The sequence below is a fragment of the Dinoponera quadriceps genome, unplaced genomic scaffold (genome assembly GCF_001313825.1).
Source record: "Dinoponera quadriceps isolate SergipeBrazil2010 unplaced genomic scaffold, ASM131382v1 scaffold2600, whole genome shotgun sequence".
In the NCBI taxonomy this organism is placed as follows: Eukaryota; Metazoa; Arthropoda; class Insecta; order Hymenoptera; family Formicidae; genus Dinoponera; species Dinoponera quadriceps.
Window position 1 is genome coordinate 1,976,802 of NW_014556795.1, and position 21,813 is coordinate 1,998,614.

Genomic DNA, 21,813 nt, shown 5'->3' on the forward strand with positions numbered 1-21,813 from the left:
TATACAACCCCTTTACAACAGTAAAGGCGTATCTGGGGAGACTTGGCCGGTCCAGCTTCCCGGGCCTGGAGCTTAGGCGAAGCTCTAAAAAATAACGCCCTGGCGACCGTGGACGGGCAACGGGATCCGTGGGGAACTTTCCTTCTCCAGGTTCGTCGGGAGTGAACGTTGATTTTTTCACTAAGCTAGTGACATCCGGTCACAGCACAACGAAACAATACTGTTGTTTACAAATTATTTACAAAATACGTAGATACGATCGAAGTGAATGCTTCTGGCTACTTGCGCTTATCCGACAGCACACGATATCGATCCTTAATTAAATGATGTAACATCATTCTTTCTTTTTCTCGTTTGGACGATGTACGATGATATATATAACCACATGCGATGGGCAAAATTCATATAATTAGATTTAATCATATATAATCATTTTTCTACCGGACAGGGTGTCTCGGAATCAACGTGTCTTTAAAGCTCCCACCTGGGCAGAACAAAATATCCAAGAGATATCTTAAAGGCATCTAAAAGGCGTTCTATTTTTCTTAGGTATCTTTTAAAAATTTATTCTATCTGGGTATCGGCTATTCTTCGGTGACGCCGGAAGCGAGAAAAATCGTGCCAATTTGCGCGGCGTATTTCTTAAGTAAATCAGGCCGCGAGTAACGTAAATAAGATTGCAATGAAAATGCAAATAATAGACATATTAGCGTAATATATTTCATGATCGTATCATTTGGATCTAACGACACTTCAACGCAGGAGCATTGAAGTTAAGAGATCGAAATGTCTCAATAGCCGTAACGATAAACGTGAAAGTTACATTGTGGTTGTTCGATGCTTTTTTACTATTGCGCAATATCTTCTTCTACAGAAACATATTCTCAATGCCGGTCGATACTCTTGCGTGTTTAGCACAATCCTTTTTCCGCAGCAATATCATTGTATTTTATAGCTTAGAAATGTTATATAGATTAAAGTAGGATTAGCGGGAAAAATACGCGTGTGTGTGTATGTGTGTGTACGCACTTTTCGAAATGAACGAAATCGTTGGGAATCCTCGTCTCCTCGAAACTCGAGACGGGAAAGTCCCTCGAAGATGCCGACACGACGGTGTCGGTCTTCGAGAGAATAAAAAAAGCAACGCCTACGATATTCATAATCATACAAAATGGCTCGTGACTAGAAAAGGTTATTACATACAGTGTTTCATCGATGTAACGGTAATACTAGTTGCGTTAGTAGAGGATGATGTGATAGTCGATTTGGACGTTCTCTCATTTCCGACGAGACACAGCGTGTCAATGAAATAAAGCATTCTCCTCCGCAATGGTCAACGAAGTAACACTCTTTTTCGTACTGTCGTATCGTCCTGTGATCAATTTCTGTCCGGAGGTCTTATATCGCACCGTTGCATCTTCTCTCGGGCTGCCGGTGATGTTGCCGAAGTCCCAGTTACCGAAATGTTCCTCGAGCAAGTCTTCCAGCTTCTTCGAAAGCGCGTCAATTTTCTTCGTTCGCTCGTCGTCGTGCTGTAACGAAACGAATCTTTCAAAGCTTCAAATTGAGGATCACTAGCCCAGCCAGGCGGACGTTGAAATCTCTTGGAAATTCGATAGATCGTAAAAACAAATGTGCACGTTAAATCGACGATTTATACGCTTTTACACGGCATACGGATTCCCATTTTCTTTCTACTCCTGACGCAAAGGCCGCGACATTTTTCGTGAGAAAGAGACAGGTGTTCGAGTTTCTTTAAAACGAGAGCGCTTCGACGCTTCGATACACTCGAGTTTGAATGTTCACACCCTTCTAAAGAGGGAAATTTTGCAACAGCTAATCTCTCCTTGAGCCTCTCCTCGAAATATCGAGATCGGTCCCCCGTATGAATGAAACATCGAGGAAAAACACAGAGGCAACGAGACCAACCTGATGGCATAATCTCGCGCTCTGAATGATATGACGGAAATCTTTCACGGCGTGTTCGACCTTGTGGTAAACTCGGTTCTTCAGCTTGTAGTCAACGATCTCGAGGAACATCGGACTCTTGACGGTTCTGCAGTAATTCTCGATCTGCAAAGCCCACGAGAGAGTGATGAGTATCGCTGAGCGCGATCTTAAAGCACTAACTGTACCGTCTCCGCATCTTTCGTTCGGAAGCCGACCGCTCCCACGGGCGCGAGCTGGCCGTCCTTGTCGGCGCACGGGATCGGATGCTTGAAAATCTTCGCCTCGTCCATTTGCCAAACAGCCCGATGGATCATCTCCAGCTTGCTGAGCGCCAGAGGACTGAGGCTCTGCTTTCTCCTCGAACTGTACCACACCGACCAGCCACGGTCGGCCGATTTATTCGCGCACCTGCTCTCCGAGTGTTCCGAATCCTTCTTCTTCCCGTAGGTGGTCCTCGTGCTGCCGGCTTTCGCGCAGGATTCCTCCTCCAACTGGAGATCGTCCGCGCTGTTCCTCGCTGATCTCTTGTCGGCCGATCTTTGCGACTTGTGCAGAAGCTGGTAAGACTGTTCCGGGTCTTTCCGTTGACACTTCCGACCGGGGATCGGTACCACCTGCGCACCGCAGCTCGCCGATGCACCGGCCGTGCACGCCTTGTACGACTCCTTTCTGCTCGAATGCGCGTTGTCCGACCTGATGGATCTTCGCACCGTTTCCGAGTACGTGGCTCTTCCAACGTAGCCCTCCGACTCCTTCGCCGACGTCTCGTCGTTGATTCGGAGGGAACGCGAGATGTGTTCGCGAGAAAAGATGGCCGGGTATTCACTGTCGATGCTCGCCGCCGGAATCTTCGAATCCGCGGTCGACGATGACGTAATCGGATTCGGCTTTGCATCCGTGATCACCGAGCTGTTCGAAGACCCGGAACTCCGTCGATCCACGCTGCGTCGTTTGCCGACGATGCTCGCGTTATTGAGAGTCCTTATCAGCCAGGAGTCCGTCTTGACGTTCGTTCTCGTACTGAGAGCTGTTGAACATGTCTTTTCTTTATAAGAGGATCGTTTCGCTTTACCTTATTATTATCTCATCGCGGTTTTATCGTCAGGTGCAAGAAGATCGCGATGTTTTTCATTTTGAGTAGTTTTAACAATCGAAAAATCTATTCAAGCCCTCGGGAGGAAAATTCGTCACTTCGACGAAATTAACCGTTTCTTTCCTTTTAGAATGAGATAAGGTACGATATTTTGTGAAATATTGTATCGGGCAGGTGTATTAATATTTCATGAACCATACGCGGGAATAAAATCAAGAATCGATATCTTCTCTTATATATAAACAAGAATATTATAACCTTCTTAGAAGACTTTTAGCCTCGAATTGAGTTTAAGTAATACTCGCATCGATATAAATTCAATCAAACCAAGACTAAAAGTCTCCTAAGAAGATTATGATATTTCTGTTTATACGTGAGAATATCTATTCTTGATTTGAGACTAATTTCTCTTAAGGAGCATATTTCTGATGTAAATTGAAACAGAAAACCTCCTGCAAACATGGTTCCAATTCGGAATTATCCGTTTACAAGTATCTAAAGTTTATAAATGGTAGCACAATTTTTTGGAATATTGTTTCGCTAAAAGTGGAAAAAAGAAAGAAAATATAAAGATCATATAAATTATTCAGATTGACATCAATATACAAAACGGTATGGTCCGAAATGGATTAAGTAGCCGCACAAAGAACATCATTGATCGTCGACTATAATCTTCGTTTCCTTTATTTTCTATTCTTCAGAGAAATAAATTCAAACTAAGAAAAAAATCTAAGAACCGTACTATCGTTTATAAACAATTGTAGAATACGGGGGATACAGTTTGCGGGGTGTATTTTCTATTTCAATTCACCATTATCATCTTTTTGGTCTTGATCAATTTGTTCAATTCAGAAACACGCTCCTTAAGTTTATACAGTATGTTGTGCGACGTCCCACGTGTGTTAGTATTGCTCAAACAATCCTAAAACAAATCGGAGCGAGCGGCAAGAGGCGGTGGAAGGACTTCGAGGAGCGACATGGCGCGCCGGATGGACTCGAGGACAACTCGCAACATTGATCTACGTGGAGAATCGATCGACGCGTATCTTTACCGTTCTCATTGTCGCAGGACTGCTCGATCGACACGACGCTCGTGCTGGGCGACAGTCTGCAGGTGGAGCCGGAATCATCTTCCGAGGCTTCGTAGGACGAGTCGACGTCGGTGCGCTTCGGATCGGCCCGGTGCGACGTCAACGCTCCACCAGCATCGTCATCTTCGTTCTTCTCGGCGCTGCGGTCGATCTTCCTGGACGTGCCGGCGCAGTCCTTGACGTTGAGCGCCTCGAGAAGTATCTCGGCCGAGGCGCAGGCTGCCTTCCACGTGACGTCCCGATGAGCATCCCGGGACAGGGATTCCGCGCGTTTCAGGATCCCGGGCGAATTCTCGAGACTGAAGAGAGGAGCGGGCAGCTGCGAGGCCGACGGGAAGGAGGTCTTGATCAGCGTGCTGTTGCCGATATTGGCGGCCGGCGGCGCGTTCAGATGCGACAGGGGTGTCGATGACGCGGGTATCGTCACGTTCCTCGTCTTGTTGCCGTTGCGATGGTTGCTCGCGTTATTGTCCGCCCGGCGACCGGACCTCCTCTGATGCCTCTTCTTCGGCACGTTGTAGCTGCCCGGTTTCATGTAGACCCGCACGTCCTCCGAGCTGTCGTACTCCTCCGCCGCGTGTTGCGCCCGTGGACGAAGGCCGCTGACGAAGTTGCACGCGGCCCAGGGTGTGCTCTGTATGTTCGGCAGGTTCTGCAGCGCCTGGTACTGCCGATTCGCGTCCACCTGCGGTTGCTGCCTCGCCGACGAATACCTGGGCACCTCCTGCTTGGCGAACAGTCGCTGCGCCGGCTCCTCGCTCGCCTCTTCGAAGCTCGCCGACACGCTCGGGGCGTTCCGCATGCTGGCGAACCAGGCCGACAGGTTGGCCGCCATCTCCTTGGACTCCTTGTCGAAGGCCCTCGGCTCGATCTGGCTGAGCAGGGTCACCTTGCTTCTGGGCACTGCCGGCAGCTCGATCTGCTCGGCCTGCGACCTGCCTGCGACGTAAACTGGACTCGCGTTCCTCTTGACTCCGCGAAACTGCTCGGCGTTCCTGGGGTACTCGTTCACGGATAACGGGTAACCACCGCACGTGAGGACGGCCGGGTTGAGGGGGCCGGCGAAGGACGCGCAGCTCTGCGATCCGACGGACTCGACGTTGTCGAAGGCCTGCCTTCTGTCCTTCGGCGCGTTGCCCTCCATCACCTTGTCCCTCAGCTGACAGAACTCGGCGTTCAGCGACTTCTGCGCGAACCTCTTGCCGCGGAACTTGTTCGCGCTGCTGACGACGGACGAGAGATTCTCGGTGATCGTCCACTTGCTTCTCAGCTTGCTCTCCTTGTGGCTCGCCGAGTGCTGTTCCTGCCGGAAGCCCCGCGTTTCGTCGCGCATCGGGCTTCCCCGAGAGCCCGTTTTCTCGCTTCTCCGCTGCTGAAGAAGGGAGCGAGGGGGTGCGAAGAGGTCGCGATTCGTGTAGAGCGAGACGTCGCCCGGGAACGACGAGGAGGAGGAGACCTCTTTGCGTTCGACGTCCTCGTTCTCGCCGAGCCTCGCGAACGTCCTCACTATCTGCTTCAGGAGCTCGTGCGTGCTCTCCTGCCACGTGTGGAAGCGCGCGACGAACTCGGGCTCCAGCCGGTCCAGCAGGTTCGGGAAGTGCTGCTTGTTCAGATAGTTGTCGAGGCTCAGCCAGCCGTTGCTGATGCGCAGCAGCGCGTTTATGAGGTCGTCGGCGAAGACCCGGTCCCCGGCGTAGACCGGGATACAGGTCGAGGACTTGGCGATCGCGGTCTTCGTGGCGGACGACAGGCACGTCAACCAGTCCCGTCTGGGATCCGTTCGCTCCGAGCCGAGGACGAGCTCGGCCTCGGTGCAAGCCCAGTAAGCCGTCTTCCGGATCAGCTCCGGGTACTGAGACCTGTCGGCGCACGGGCCGTCCGTCTGGACGCCTATCGACGTGCCGTTCTCGTACTCGGGGCAGAGCTCGGCGAACCAAGCCGTCTTGTTGGACACGTTGTCTCCCGCGCCGCTGTACAGCGGCGCGGAATCGCCGGCTCTCGATTCCTCCTTCGTCAGGTCGTTCGACGACGTGGTGTTGCACAGAGCGGAGACCATCTTCTCGGCCTCGATGGTGAAGTCGAAGCTGGCCGAGGACGCGTCGGAGTAGCGCTCCTCGTCGGTCCTCGCGACGCCCGGGACAGCCGAGGACTCGCCGGGCTCCGGGCTCCTCTCGTCACCCTGCGAGTCCTCGGGAGGCCAACCGCTGCCCTCCTGCCGACCGATCGGGCTCACCCGGGACTCGCTCGGCGGCCCGCTGCTGTGCTTGAACGACGGGAACTCCAATGCGGGCAGCGTCGGCTTGTCCCGCGGGCCGAAGACCAGACCTAAGGGCGAGCTCGAGAAGAGCGGAGAAGGCTGCACCGACGCCGGGAACTGATTGTTGCCGAAGGTCGCCAGGCTGCTGTAGGGACTGATGCTGGCGAGCGGGAAGGACGGGCTGGCGTTCACCGTTTGCAGGCTGCAGGCTGCGTTCGTCGCTGAGATATTGTAGTAGGAGGCCTGCATCGGCTGTTGCTGCGACTGCTGCTGCTGAGCATTTCTGTCCTGGATCAGGCAGAAGGCCATGTCGGGCGGCTTGAAGTACGGCTGTGGCAGCAAGTGCGTCACCCCGGAACTGTTGCCGTAGTGCTCGCCGGGCAGGGGGCCGTGGGTGAACGTGGAAGAGGCTACTAAGAAGGACGTGGTGGACGGAGGGATCGCCGGAGCGACGCTGGTGGAAGCCTGCTCAAAGAGCATCATGGGTTTCGGGTAGGAGAGTTGCTGCTGCTGTTGGTAGTGTTGCTGGCCGCGGGACGGCTTGTTCTTGCTGTGCTGCCATCGGTTGTTCTTACCTGCCCCGAACGTTATAATCGTTAGTCCTGGTCTACAATAGGTAGAATTGAGCTTTAAGCCTTGAGAAATTGACCAATTACAGCCGGACGTGAAGAGGATGATTAAAACTGTGACTGATCAATTTCTCAACGCTTTAAAATATCTATTGTAGATTAGGTTTTAGACACAATAATAGACCTTTCGTACTCGTGTCAAAATCGATCCTTGTTTGAAAATGTTTTTTCGCGTTCAAGTTTTCACATATGCTGTATGTGGTAATTTCACACATTTGTGTTGTCTCAATATGTATTTTGCGCTGAGTCGATACTCAATATGTGTAAGTGTTCAAATAACATTTGTAAGGGTTAAAACAATATGTTTTATATAGATAGAGGATCAACATACCCAGTAAGCAAGGAATTAATACGATGTTATTACAATGACGTTTTCTAACATGTGACTTTTACAATATATCGTTCTTAATGTTATATACAACATCGTTATTAACAATATTTGACCCAAACATTAAATATAATATTTCTACACTATGATTTTAATACTTATGAATATTACATCACCAAGTAACAGTTTAAAAACATTTATAAAGTATTATGTCGAGATATTTATAAAATCTAAACAAAGATCACAAGATTGATATTTCAAAAGATTGATTGAATGTTCTTTGCTTAATGGGCATTAATTCTACGCTAACTTTTTAGATAATATTTACGTTACTTTTCAACATATTCATGTTATAAATCAGCACAAAAATTTGTATGGACTGTTTGGGACATGTAAAATGGTGTTAAATTTAAGACAAAACTTTCTTTACTGTGCACTGTTGCAACCTCCAGATGGAAAACGCACAAATTAGCTCACACAACTGATTATTATCATCACCTTTGCAATTCTCTTTAGAACACTGTAATCTTCTTAAACTTTCCTTAAAATAACAACTATCATCGCTTATTGTAGAAGAACCTGGACAAATCAATATAACAGTGATTGGAAATTAATCGAAAGATCAAATATAGACAAAATACTTTCTCCGTGAAGTAACAAAGTTAACAATATCGATTATAGTTGTTATCTTTCAAACCTTGAGGATGTATAGCAGCAGAATTCGACAGCTCGACATGAGGTTGACCAGTTGGATAAATGCACGACGGATGAAGTGCTGTTCCACATGGCTGGAGGGTCACCATTGGTTTACTGATAGGAGCGTACAAAATTTGTTGTCGTTGTGCTTGTTGATAAACGGACGAGGCAGCCGATGGACTTGGGACCGGGGATAACCGAGGGTGATGTAGAGATGATCGGCTCGATCGTGCTGTCGTAGGGTGCATGATCCGCTTGATCCTCGGATCAAAGCTGAATCCTCCGCCGTCTCCGTCGTCGATGGTTACCAGCCTCTGCAAGACGAAGGGAATTCCGTCAGCGTTAGAAATGCCGCGACGTTGTCGACCGAAACTTCTCGACACCGTATTGTAAACGTTTCAACAATTTGCGGTTTTGCGGTTGGTTATGCTGTCGCATGTCAAATTACGTCGTCCGTTACGTTATCCGTAGCGCGCTGATACGTCTGAGAAATTTAAATTCGCCGGGTATGACGGATATTTACTTAAGGATATTAATTAAGGCCATAACGTCGTTGCGATATTATATATTGCCGAAATGCATTACGTTAAGTGTAGTAAAATTAAAGTTAACGTTAATATTTAAAAAAAAATTCCGACTCGACTCTGTGTAGTGATAGTCGTTTATTCAAGCGGGATGAACGTAGCCGCCTCTATCTGCCGTCGAGCGAGTCAATTAGCCGATACTCAAACCCCATCTAGCCGAGACTCAAACCCGACAGCTTAACGTGCCTCTCCGCGGCATCGCTAGATGGCACCAGTCAGTCCGTTACTCGGACTGCTTCGTATCGAGCAATTCTAACGCCAACTTTGAACTCTTGCTATTTATTAGAAACCGATTTTTTTTGCTTACATATGGTTAGTTCCTAACTATATCAGATAAATCATCGAATTGCTTTGCAACCTGAAATTTAAAATAATATGACATAACAACATTTAGTAAGTGGGATAAGCGACATTTCTAGATCCGGTGCAATTTTGTACGCCCTTAAGGTCCGATAAAAAATAACTCAAGTCTAGTAGATTGACTGTTATTAAGCTATAACTTCAAAATCGTTGTTCACGACAAATCTAAGAGGAATTTACTGAGGAACATGAATGAATTGTGATAGAAATTATCGCTATCATTGCTATAAAAATGATAAGGGCAGTAAGCGTCTGAGGGATTTAACTTCATTGAGTTTTAGAAAATGTGACTATATATTATCAAATATAAATATAAATAAAACAGACATTTTCTCTCTATAAACATTCTTCTACGAGCATATCCTCCTCCGACGACTCCTCCGACGATTCTTCCGTCAATTCTTCCGTAAATTCCACTGTGAACACCGCTTTGCCGCAACGTCGTCTTTCTGCAATAAACGAAACAACAAAATCATTTCGTATAAAATATGAGCTCCATTATATCGCAATTTTACCTGCTCTTAAAATAAGAAGCTGAGATTGCTTTAATATAGCTGCTTTTGATTTCTCCTCGCTCAAACCCAATAAAGATCCACTAATATTAATTAAATAATGATGGATAATATAGAATATATATATAAAGTGTCTACACGGAAAAAAAAATCAACATAATTTTTTTCACGTAATAAAATAAATGTAATAATTACTATAATAAATTAAAGGATACAGATTTATGATATCGTAAGGATTTCTGATATAACTGGCATCATATGCGCCACTAGATACAATCACACTCTGTAATATATAAAAAATATAAAGTGATGAATATATATATAACACTTATAGAGCTATATGTATTTTTAAAAGATGTAGCTTAATTATTTTACATTAAATATATTTGATTAGCAATTGAATATTTGGTATACTTAGTATATATTAAGTGCTCACCATGCTCCTGCCATATGTGTAAAACCAATGAGCATAATAAATAGCCATTTTACGTGTCTCTGGTTTTAAAAGATCTGCATATTGTATTTCAAAAGATAAACCTCTCTCCACTGCCTGCTGATAATGCTTCCTCTTCATTTTTACACCAGAAACTGAAGGTCGTATTGTAATCAAATCTGCATTTATTTGTGTACATGCAAACTATTAAAAAAAAACAGATACAAAATATATACAAAGATTGAAAATATTGAGAGAAATCAACTTATAAATGATAATATTTGTGAAAAAGAAATAAATGTACATTTTTATATGTACCTGCAACATATCATCATTAGTTGGTGCAATGGCATACAAGTCATATTTCTTTAGATTTGCAGAATATGCCTGTAATAATAAAATAACTATTTACTAAACTAAAAATATATTAGTAGCTCTGTATATACATGAGTCTCCTATTTTTAGAATTATATAACTAAAGGCTTGCAAAATTTACTTAGAATAGAAATATATTGATATATTAAACAGATATATATTGCGCAAGTATATTTATATTAATGTTGATGATAAAGGTTTTGCTAACACGAAAACATACCACCGCATGTGTTTTCGTGGAATTTGAACAAATAAATGTTATCCTATTAAGTATATGTAGTTTCCCTTCAAATTCCTTATTCAATTTCGACACATCAATCGGATTTGGCACCATACTTGATGATTCTTTACTTTCATCATTTTTTTTCTTCTTTTTATCGTCGAAGACATTTTCATGTAGAATTTGATTCAATGCTACTGTCCTGTAACCCACTGATGCCACAGATAAATTTATCAAGTAAAGAAAATACTAGGTCAAACTATTGTCAAACTATTTTTTACTTCATAGTTAACTTACTTTGGTGCAATCTTAATAAGACATTTTTTAAATGAACAGGATCATTGTTCGATATATTTACACACAAATCGAAGAAACCATTGCTCAGTTTAAAATCCATATCTGCGATATACAAATGACATAAATACAGAGTGTAACTAAAATAGAAGTAACCAAACTTTACAAGTATATTCTTCATATATCTTCAGAATGAAAAAGATCATATGAATGGATACTTTTTATTGTCATCTTAATAAATACTATCCCAACTATTAAATGCCTAATTAGAGATTGATCATTTTTCCATTCGCTACAAGCTACACATTCCAATATATCAAGTCAAATCACTCGATTAAAAGTTATTATTATTTATTCTTAAAATAAAATAATAATAATATGAATAATATATATTCTTGCCTAATCCTATCGTAACAAAAATAATTTGATATCTCAAGAAAAAGCGTTTTCAGACCATATTTATGTGATTTTTCTTTATAATTTCACAAGAGAAAAAAATGATGCTTTCAAAGTTTGACACTTTATTCCAGTCATACCATATATATATATATATCACATTCACATATAAATAAGCCACGTGCTGCAGCGTGTGTTGCTATTACTCAATAGTAAACAGTCTAATATTTTTCTTTAAAACATATCGACATAACCGATATTGACTGACGACATTTTTAATACTTTTATTATTAAACAGAACAGAAAACAAACGAAGCACTGTGCGCAGTAATTTTCTATTACTACGAGAACTACACGGATCTTTCGGAACAGGTTATTCGCATAACTGGGAAACTTTCGCCATATTGCTTGAGTCGACGAAGCTCATGCGCCGAAGGCGCGGCCGAACGCGCGCAATTTGGATTCCGCTTGAATGCAAAGCGAGCGTGTCCTCGAAACTTTCGCACTCGCATCCTCGAGACCGACTTCTTCGATCCTTTGCAAAGTTTAATTGCAACATAAACTTGGGTACGAAACTGAACAAACGATGTTACACGAGAACGAATGCAGAAATTATACCCGCAGAGATTATATAAGGATTGTGTATTAAGATCTCGGCATACAAATTAGAACGACATGTGGCTAGCATGAATAGTCACTACGAATGATTGACTCGGCGAAACCATTTTTCTTTCTCTCTATCTCTTGACACTCTGGAGGATGAGGTCAGGAGAATTGTATCATCAGCCGTTACACATCAAGGAAGATGAATCCTCGCGCTCCATTGCGTCACCTTTAATTGCCAAAATACAGATCACTTTCGCCGACCTGTCTCCCGTTTGATTGAAGGATGCGCTTCTCCATTCTTCTCGAACGGAGGAGTAACCTTGTGAACGTTTGAACTCATTTCGAAAAGGACTATATAAAGGCCGGGATCATTTTTGGATTCAACACAATCCGAAACGACTTTCGTCGACTGAAGATACCAAACCGGGCCTAAATATGATGTTCAAGCTGGGATTCGTCTTCACGCTCGCTCTTGCGAGCTGCATGGTGTGTATCGAAATATTACATATTTCAATTAATTTGGAAATCATTTTACATCATAACTGCAAACTGTAAACTGAATTTTAACAATGACCACCTTACGAGTCAGCTTTCTTTCAGCAAAAAGCCAAATTTCATAACAGTTCCGCTACCAATATTAGTAATTAATCCAGTTTGAATTAAATCAATTAAACAGAAAGGACAAATCATAAAAGTCAAAATTCGATTGCACACAATCCAAAGATCATCAATATCCCGACACTTTCATTTCGAAGAAACACCAAGATAAGACAAACTGAAAAGTCCAATTACTCTCAAATGTATCTGGACAAATTTAACTACGAATTGTAAAGATCAATTGAATTGTTATTAAATGTTTATGCCACTCCTTGCATATATCACGGTATCTTCGTAGATTCAGATTCTCTTTCTAGAAGAAAACTGAATCTTTTTATGATACGGCTGAATTCACGATGATTCCTCAATGAATGCGCAGAAAACGACATTAAAATGTATCAATGTGCAGGCGGAAGAGGGATATCCGAGTGTGCGTCCCGACGGGCAGTTGTCCTACAATCGAGGATACAACTATCAGGATCCGCGTGAGGAGCAATCGGCCGATGGGATATCCGGCGTGGCGGGCAAGGATTACCCGATCTTCCGCGAGGTCCCGCAAACGCGATTCGAGTGCGAGCAACAGCAATATCCGGGCTATTACGCTGACCCTGAAGCCGAGTGTCAGGCGTTTCACATCTGTCAACGGGGCGGCCGTAAGGACTCCTTCCTTTGTCCGAACGGCACGTTATTCAATCAGCCGAGACTGGTCTGCGAGTGGTGGTACAACGTGGATTGCTCGAGCGCGCCAAGTTTCTACTCCATTAACGAGGCGGTTGCAAAAGCAATGGAGGAAGCTGATAGGTGAGCACGCATTATGTAACGAATTGTTCAAAATACCTACTGTGCGTCCGCGTGCGGCATTCGCATGCGCCTTGCATTACGTAATCGGACGTCCTCTTATCTCGCGCGGCGCGGTTAAGCGCGAAAAATGTTGCGGCAATATCTCCCTCGGCGACGCGGCGCGCCGGCCCCGCGATCTTGATGAATTATATTTCATAAGAAAATCAGGCGATAAAGCCGCGCGAATCACAAACCAGCCACTTTCGTCCGCGGAACAATCGGGCCCTGAGATTCCCCCGCTTTCAATTCTCGCCTCCGACCGAAGGCTGCGACCTGAAATTAAGGAGGTTGTGAAGGTGAAGCGAGCTTGACGAGAACTTCGATGAGACTCGCAAGCTACAGCTAACATCGATTGTTTAGACGGTGAAATAAATATGTAGGAACGCAACGATGCTTGAGAAATACTGAATTTATGAATAAGCTCCCTCGACGCTGCTGAAAATAGAAAATTCGCGCGCCTTACAGCCTGCTCGAACGATCGGCGCCGATGGAAAAGTCGACGGATGAAAATTTCAACGTTCGAATACGCCGCATACGTTCCGCTGATCCACGTGCACGCAGCAGCAATTTTCGCTTCTTGCCACTCGCTCGTCGTAAATTTTACCTCAAGCATTCGCGGCTCGTTGCGTTCGCGGAATATCCGCGGGGTGTTTCGCCATTTATTTTATTACATACTTGTAAATTTTATTTGTGCCAAAGGCGCATCCAACTAGCTGCCGAAGAGAAGAAGCTCTCCCGCGGCTACCTGCGTGAGTCTGACGTTGATGCTTGGAATAAGTACAACCAGCAGAACGTGAAACAAGGATGGAACGACACGCCGACTCGGCATAATTCAATGTCTGATTTCGCCAAGGGCCTTCCTTACGAGGCACCCGCGTCGACGTCGATCCCTCCTCCTGTTTACGGCGCGCCTCAATTTCCCGCCGAATCCTCGCCGAACGCGTACAACCCGGGCAATTCTTATTTGTCAGAACAGAACTACGTGATCACGGACGCGAAATTCGGCAGGCAAACGGCGAAGAGCAACTTCGCGGGATCGACGGCGAACGTTTACCTGCCCGCGTAATCCCCGCACTCGACCGAGCGACCTTCGGCATGTCATATGTATAATGTCTTAAATATTTGAAAAATATTGTAATTATTGTACAACCGTATATTCATTTGTAATAATAAATTCGCTTTTTAGAAAAGAAAGTGTACACGGTGTGTACGGCGACGGATGAAAATATTCTCACACCTAAATGAATTCCTACGATGTCTGTGGAAAGCAACGGTCTAATATTAGCGCAGCGGAGTTGCGCAAATCGTAAAACTTCAGCGGAATCCTCAGGATTCTGCCGCTCCACTTGTAGAACCGTGCTCGTGTACAGCTCCCTATCACTTCACGTAACGTGTTCAGCCATATGTAAAACAAGTAATCATGCTCGAACATAACCAGTATCCGTTGGAATATGGAGTTTTTATCTTTCAAACATTGCCGCGTTCTCTTTTGACTGAGGTATTTTCTACAGAAAAGACAGGGAGAGAATCAATGTGATGGAATTGTGATTTTTTAGTCGCCCTGCTAGAATATAAATATAACATTTGCTTATTAAATTAGATAAGTTACAACAAATAACGATCGGTGCAAAGTAAAAATGTTAGAAGACGGGGGCAAACGGCTGCTAAGAAAAAAATCTAAGAAATAAAGAAATATCTATTCATCAGATACTGATAACATATATTTATAACAATATATATATATATTTTTTTTTTAAGGAAAATTGAGAAAAAATTTTTTTATAAGAGAAAATATACATTTTCTTAAATCTATAGCTTCGTACGAAAGCAGTTGTATATTCTATTTAAATAATAGAATTTAGATTTAAGTAAATACGTTATTAGGATCCATCGGATAAATCCTCCTTATTTTTCAGACATTTTCCTCTCTCAATATAGAAAATTCCATAGGAAACCAACAAACCGTGAATATCGATGCATCGAGTCACGAGTAGACGCCTCTCCAGTTGGACTTTTTCCCTTTCAGCGTAAATGGATGGGACCGTTCAGCGCGAAGAATCCGCTTACCCACTCGTGTCTGTAGGTACAGCGGTCGGGCTACATTAAAGACAGCTTCAGCTTATAATATCACGATTTATGGACGAGGGGGAGGACTCTCCCGTCGCCGATAGACGTGCGATGAATAAAGCGGTGACGCAAGAAGCGCGGACACGGCGGCCGGTGTTTCCACGTCTCTGATATTTCCCGGATTCTGTGCGAACAGGGGCGAACACTTCGCGGCTCTCTCCGGTCGGTCGTGAGGCCCGATTTTCTGAATGCGGTCTATCTGTCCACTACATCTCGCGTTGATCGGCCGCTGATTCCGCCGTCACGAGCGTTCGCGCGAAGGTCAGCCGTGACGAGCTCGCGAGGTGGGCGCATCCCCCGCCTCATATTCTCACGGAGTCTTCCCTGGGGTCTTAATCGTGGAATTTGAGCCGGCTGTAATTGCAGACGCGACAAACCGGCCGTACGAAGTCTCGAATAATGAATATTCGCGCGCGTACGTTCTTTCGCGATCCGCAAGCACACGCCGCGCGCACACGCGTGAGTGAAACGTAATTAGTAATAAATCAGCGGGATGGATCTCCCGGCGACCTTGATCGAACTTCTAACAGTACGTTCTCACATGCAGGAAATTGCGCGCACGTTGCCCGCAATTGCGATCGGAAAGTGGCTGAAAAAGAAATGCCTAATTAGAGAGCGGCGAAATGCGCGAAACGTGTTTACACTATGCGGATAATAGAAGTTATAAAAGTAATTAGCTTAACGTGCGGCTGCTAAAGCCAGTTGTGCTAACTATTTGCTTAAACAGTGAGGCAATACCAGTCTCTAAAGTTAAGGAACGTAAGACAAGTCGATAATTTATCGAGACAGGACGATTTCGACATTCGTAGGCGTTTCGAATTAGTTATTTAAACGCGCATATGTTTTTTCCCGCGCTGATAATTTAGTTAACTAACGAGATAGCGGGACACGCATTTCTTTCTGAAAATTCCTGTCGATTCAAATATATCTTCCCGTATTTTTTGCCGTACGACACGTTAAAAGTTCGATCTTCCCAACAGTATGGCGCAACTCTCGAAGAAATGAGAATTCGTGCACGGAAACAAATCAGTCTTAAATCAAGATATTCTTATATATGAGAATATCTCTTCTTGATTTAATTTCTTTTCCGTGTGAGACGGCAGAAATATTTCTCCTCTTTCTGCCACGTCTTTTCATCCGTCAATTTTCATGCCGTGTAAACTTAGGATTCGCACAAATGTTAGGATCATTTCACTTATTATCGCATACTCCAATTATCGATTTTCTTCCTTGGTTATTGCGGAATTCCATCAATATACACGATTATGTATCCGGATAATGAGCCGACAAGAGTACGATCATGATGATCGGTGGAGTATAAAAAGATTCGTGAAGAATATAAAGTGCACGGAGGATGGACAAGGACGGGGCTCGTTTTTCCTCCCGAAGCGTCGTCGTCTGTTACTGATGTAATGCAATTGTTGGAATAAAGAAAGAGCGATCGTTGATAATTCAGACCTTTCCGCTTCATTCGCCCTGATTTTGAACGAAGTTTAATGGCACGCGGACATTTGAATACACCCGGCATTCCCGTGCATTCTCACGCTTATGTCGTAATTGTAATCTTTTCAAGGATTAATGTGGATTGATTCGTTGCGGCGAATCATCCCGGGATTTTGCAACCACCTCCACCACCACCGCAGGAGAATCATTACCTTCGTTTCTTTCTTTATTTTCCGCGTTCCCCTTTTCCCCTTTTATTAACGGAAATTATTTATCGACGGGACAAAATGGCTTAACCGCTTCTTCTCACTTGAGCCGAGAGCCCGAGAGCGGATCGTGAGACAGTTGTCGATGTTATACATAATACAGTAATAAGTGCATTCCGGGCATATCCCGCGAGGGAACCGAGCGCGGCGCGGAAAGCGCGATTGAAGTCTCGCGCGCGCTCGCGCGTGAGAACAAATTTGATGTAATTATCGCGCGGAGGTACATTATGTCGTCTCGGAAGAGTGTTATATATAGAAATTCCGTGCTAACCGTACTTATAGATTTCTTTTTTTCCCGTGTTCCGCGCGTCGTAATAAAATAGGTTAAGCAACGCGTTGCGTGAACGACGCTTCGAACTACTTACCATTAATATTAAGTGGCTCAGAATAGCGTTATTAGCACGAAGATACCGCGCTCAGAGAGAAATACGTGCACAAAGGAAAAGGATTTTCTTCTATTGGATTTAGCTTACGTGTTTATTCGACCTGGGCTTGTTGAATATTTTTCCCCGAATGTACTCAAGCGCGATCTCTTATGTTCTTCTCTCTTCAGCCCTGAAATTAGCTGAGTACTTTGCACCAACGAAAAGCAACGAACGCGTTGCATCCGGGGATATACGTTACTCGTGCGTAAGGAATAATTAAAAACTTATAATTGATTCGTCAACTCGCATATACGTACCGCTTCGTCTTGTTCGTCACAGTGGCGAATGACGAATGCATTATAATGCATGGCTTAATTGTGCCACGTTTCGAGGTGTTGTGTATGTTTATTATCATTGTTTCAGGCTCTCGAGAAAAGCTCTCTTAAGGTGTTCATAAGACAGATGATCTCGCTAATACTATCCGATCTCCCGTTAAACTTCATTAACGATTAGTTCTAAAGGAACGGGCGGTTTCGCAATGCGTGGATTGATTATCGCAATCGTATTAAATCGCTGACGGATCTCCCGCGGAAGAGACGCTAATACGATTATAGTTGGGGCCTTTCTATAGACGTCGGGAGATCATTGACGGATATCGCAAGCTATCGATATACCGTCTTATAAAAGCGAAGGTATAAATCCCTGCGAATTTATATGTGTTGAGATTCATTTCGATAACATTGCGCTCACCGCGACGTCTTTTCAGCGGAAACTCAAGCGAAGCGATTATTCTTGCTTAACAGCTGTTTGTTACACGGGACTTCCTGATGCGGTTGTCTGAAGAACAGGATTATTCTAAATGCACCGAAAGGGTGTTCGGATCAATCTGGAAATGGGCGAGCAAACGCGTTTTGTAAGAATCAAATTGGATTAACTATCTTGTAAACAGAAATTCTGTTTCCTTCAACGAAAATGCGCAACGCACACGCAAAATTAGCAACAGGACGTAAATTTTCCGGCAGACGCAGGAAACAGCGACACATTTTACCTGTGACATTTAGAATTCCAGGCGAAGCATTTCCGCGAGCGAGCGCGCAGCTACCAAGATCGATTCAAGGAGAGAATGAAGGAAGAAGAAGATATTCGCCTTAAGGCCTCACTTGGAAGATCCTCGGCGGGTGTGTAAACAGAAGTCCGGTTCGTCCGTGAGATAAATTGATAATTATGCTATGCAGCTAGCTACTTCGCGATCGTGTACATACCTTATGTGTCATCTTTGCCCCGAGACTTGCCAGCAGCCCGCTGACATACTGCTAGCTCCGCGTACGTCAACGTCGAGGCTTCCGTCGTCGATAACTCCGAATCGCACTTCGAAGAGTTCCGCGCGTTTACGATGTAAAATAGCATCGGCCGCTAACTAATCTCCTACGGAAACCGAAACGGAATATTTCCTATAAGCGCGTAATATCCCTAGAATATTATATGAATATTAAGAATATAATTCAATATTAAAATAATATTCTTATAATATTATAGGATTGTTATCAATAACATTAAATATTATTATTTCTTAAATATCATCAGGAGTGGACACACGACCATCTATCAATGTAGTACGGAAATACTACTTAATATTAAATGGTATTACTAGAATATTATTAGAATATTACTAGTCTGATATTCTAAGAATACGCCCGGGATATTATTTAATATTAAGTAATATTACGCGCTCATGGGGAATTGGAAGTAAAAACGAGGGCAGAAGAGTAGAGGGAACGGGAAGAAAAAAAATCTCACCACGTTCTGAACGAGAGAGACGAGTAAAAGAGGAGGAAGGACGCGTGCGCGCTCCCATTCGTATTCGTGAACGATATTATACGACGGGATTAGAAGAAATCGCGGGATTACGTAGGATCCGCGGTGCGCGCGCGAAGCGTTGTCGATAGTAGCCCGCTTTTGTCTCTCACCTGGCTAGTGAGTTACGCGCGCCGACCGTCTCTTTACGTCGCCCACGCGATGCAGTAACTCGCACTTTGCGGTGAAAGCCCCGCGAGGAGGACGTGCGAAGACACGCCGTGTCACTATGTGTCCGATGATGATTACGCGACGCGATGCGGGTCGATTATGAATCTGAATCTAGGCGAGCGAGGACGCAACCGGCTCTCTTTTGACGGCGGAGCGCCGCGTCATAGTAGACAGGTCATCCGAATATTGCTCGATAGCGTGCATAACATCCGAAAATACGCCGGGAGCGGGACCGGCCGAGGCGGATATTGATCCGTAATGCTTTATTGAGGTCATTATACGAGAGGGTGCGATCGTTTAAAATAAACGATTAAAAATTCATTTCGAAGAAAATTAATCGCTCAAAATGTATGCGCAAGTGAGTGAAAATCTATAAATAAGTGTACAAGTGAAGAAATCAATAAGTAAGAGTGTGCGGATAAATGAGAAAATTATATCTTAAATTTATCAAATTGTATATGTTTAATAGCAAGCGATATATAATGAGTGTGTAGAAATTCTTGTTAAAATAAAGTAGCACTCGTGAGAGATTGATTTAATTCGGCCTATCTCTTCCCTCTTACGTGTGTGCTGGATTATTTCGAATCCGCTTAAAGTTGCCATTAAATTCGGCCCGGCTCTTTCTCTCTGCCGAAGTATAATTGAATCGTGATTTATTCTACCGCCGATGACTTCGAATAGCCTCGACGTATCGAATGGAAAACAAAAGCGAATGAGTCCGCGTTGCAAGAGAGTTTGCGACCTCCTCCATGCCGCGGGGTATTATTTCCTACGGCTTTTCTGATATCATGCATAATTTATTAGGGGCCACATCTTTGTGATCAGGAAAGTTCAGAGGTAGAAACAGTCCTGTAACTGTGCAAACACAACCGCTGCCGCAATCGCTTTCTTTATGGGGTGCAATCCAGCCTCGAGCGGGATTGTACAAAGTTCGAATATATTTCACGTTATCATATCGTAAGACCAATTTTCTCGTACGGATCTTACGGGGACTAAATTTTCCGCTTCCCTTCTTCTTACGTCATATTCACGATCACTCATTTTTTTCAAGTAATACTGAACATATATCGTGATATACTCGTTATTACGAGTAAAAGCGCATGTTTTCGCGCTATGATGTTTCCCCTTTTTATTTATTTACATTCAACGGGGTTCGTGAAAAATGGTGTAATTGTGAGGTGGGACCCGATCGGGTGGAAAAAAAGAAAAAGATCAACGGTGACATCGACGGTTTTTCTTAACGACGAACGTGTCGAGAGAGACGAAGAGACGTATCCTCGCGAGAGAGCTCGTCGATCTCTTCCCGATCTCTTCTTCCGCCGCATCTCGACGAGATCCTCATCGTCGGCTAGAGCAACGCGAAATACACAGCACTCCGGTTAGACGTTACTCTACTTGCAGTATTTCACTTTCACTAACCCCGGCCTCCCACGAGCTGCTCATCTCCGCGAGATCCCCCGTCAGGTCCCTCCCTCCCTCTGAAGGAGGCCCCCTTCGGCCCCGCAGCGGGTCACTTACGTCGTCGTGAGGTCGTTCCACGGATGGCGCACCGCTTATGGCTAGTGATGGGCCCGCGCTAGATCCGTCCCCGTTATTTCGGACCTAACCTGCCGATATTTACTTTAAGTAATCACTTTAATGGCGGGTCGAGACGACGAGGTTCAGGTCATCCGGCACTCTTACTTTTAGACGTGGTCCATGCGTACCGAAGAGAGAAAGAGATTGGCATGCGCTATTAAAATATTCATTTTATTTATATAACTCTATTCTCAGCGTAATTATTATCCAAATCTCTCGTCGATATATACATTACGTCACACTAACATAAATTATTTCTAGATAGAAATAGCAGAATTAAGAAATTTCAATTAGCTCTTTGTTGCGGACCTGCGTGTCATTAGTGGAAAAAATAGAAAATGTCATGTTTCGAATTTAAATATATTATTTTTCCAAAAAGCTATTGTGTGTGTGTGTGTGTGTGTCATCGCAAAAATGACACCCCGAAACGTTCTGCTCGCAACTTGACGGACGGATGGAAGGGGTCAGCGTCGTGTAGGCATCGTCTTCGTCTCTCCCACGGTTTCCAGGAGTGCGGACGATCCGAGCGCGAAAGGATCAATCCCATCGCTATTCGCGGTGCTTCCCCACCCGAGCATCCCGAGGAACAGAGGAAAAAAGGGGGCTCGATCTGGAGGAGGTCGAAGGATGAGCGCTAGCATCCCTGGTGGGGGCGTATCAGCACTCGGGGTGCTATCCAAGGATATATATGCCGACGAAGTCACTTCCACCATCAGTCACTGTCCTGACTTACCTGCACTGCGGTGTG

At 44.5% G+C, this 21,813-nt stretch overlaps 3 protein-coding genes across 3 annotated transcripts; 1 reads left to right on the plus strand and 2 right to left on the minus strand.

Annotated features, from left to right (window-relative positions):
• Positions 1–1,301: 1,301 nt before the first annotated feature.
• On the minus strand, positions 1,302–8,292 carry LOC106748155. Its single transcript, XM_014626400.1, has 5 exons — positions 8,046–8,292; positions 4,096–6,966; positions 2,166–2,995; positions 1,930–2,073; positions 1,302–1,532 (listed from the first exon to the last, which is right to left on the minus strand). Exons 1-5 carry the CDS (start codon positions 8,290–8,292, stop codon positions 1,302–1,304), a joined length of 4,323 nt encoding a protein of 1,440 aa, XP_014481886.1.
• A 1,024-nt stretch (positions 8,293–9,316) lies between these two features.
• LOC106748169 (ribonuclease P protein subunit p30) lies at positions 9,317–11,602 on the minus strand. Its single transcript, XM_014626417.1, has 8 exons — positions 11,385–11,602; positions 10,826–10,927; positions 10,529–10,740; positions 10,252–10,320; positions 9,937–10,137; positions 9,716–9,783; positions 9,504–9,583; positions 9,317–9,437 (listed from the first exon to the last, which is right to left on the minus strand). The coding sequence occupies exons 2-8, from the start codon at positions 10,923–10,925 to the stop codon at positions 9,325–9,327; spliced, it is 843 nt and encodes a 280-aa protein (XP_014481903.1). The 5' UTR covers positions 10,926–10,927; positions 11,385–11,602; the 3' UTR covers positions 9,317–9,324.
• A 657-nt stretch (positions 11,603–12,259) lies between these two features.
• Positions 12,260–14,327, plus strand: LOC106748173. The gene is made up of 3 exons (XM_014626420.1): positions 12,260–12,310; positions 12,831–13,222; positions 13,961–14,327. The coding sequence occupies exons 1-3, from the start codon at positions 12,260–12,262 to the stop codon at positions 14,325–14,327; spliced, it is 810 nt and encodes a 269-aa protein (XP_014481906.1).
• Positions 14,328–21,813: the final 7,486 nt, after the last annotated feature.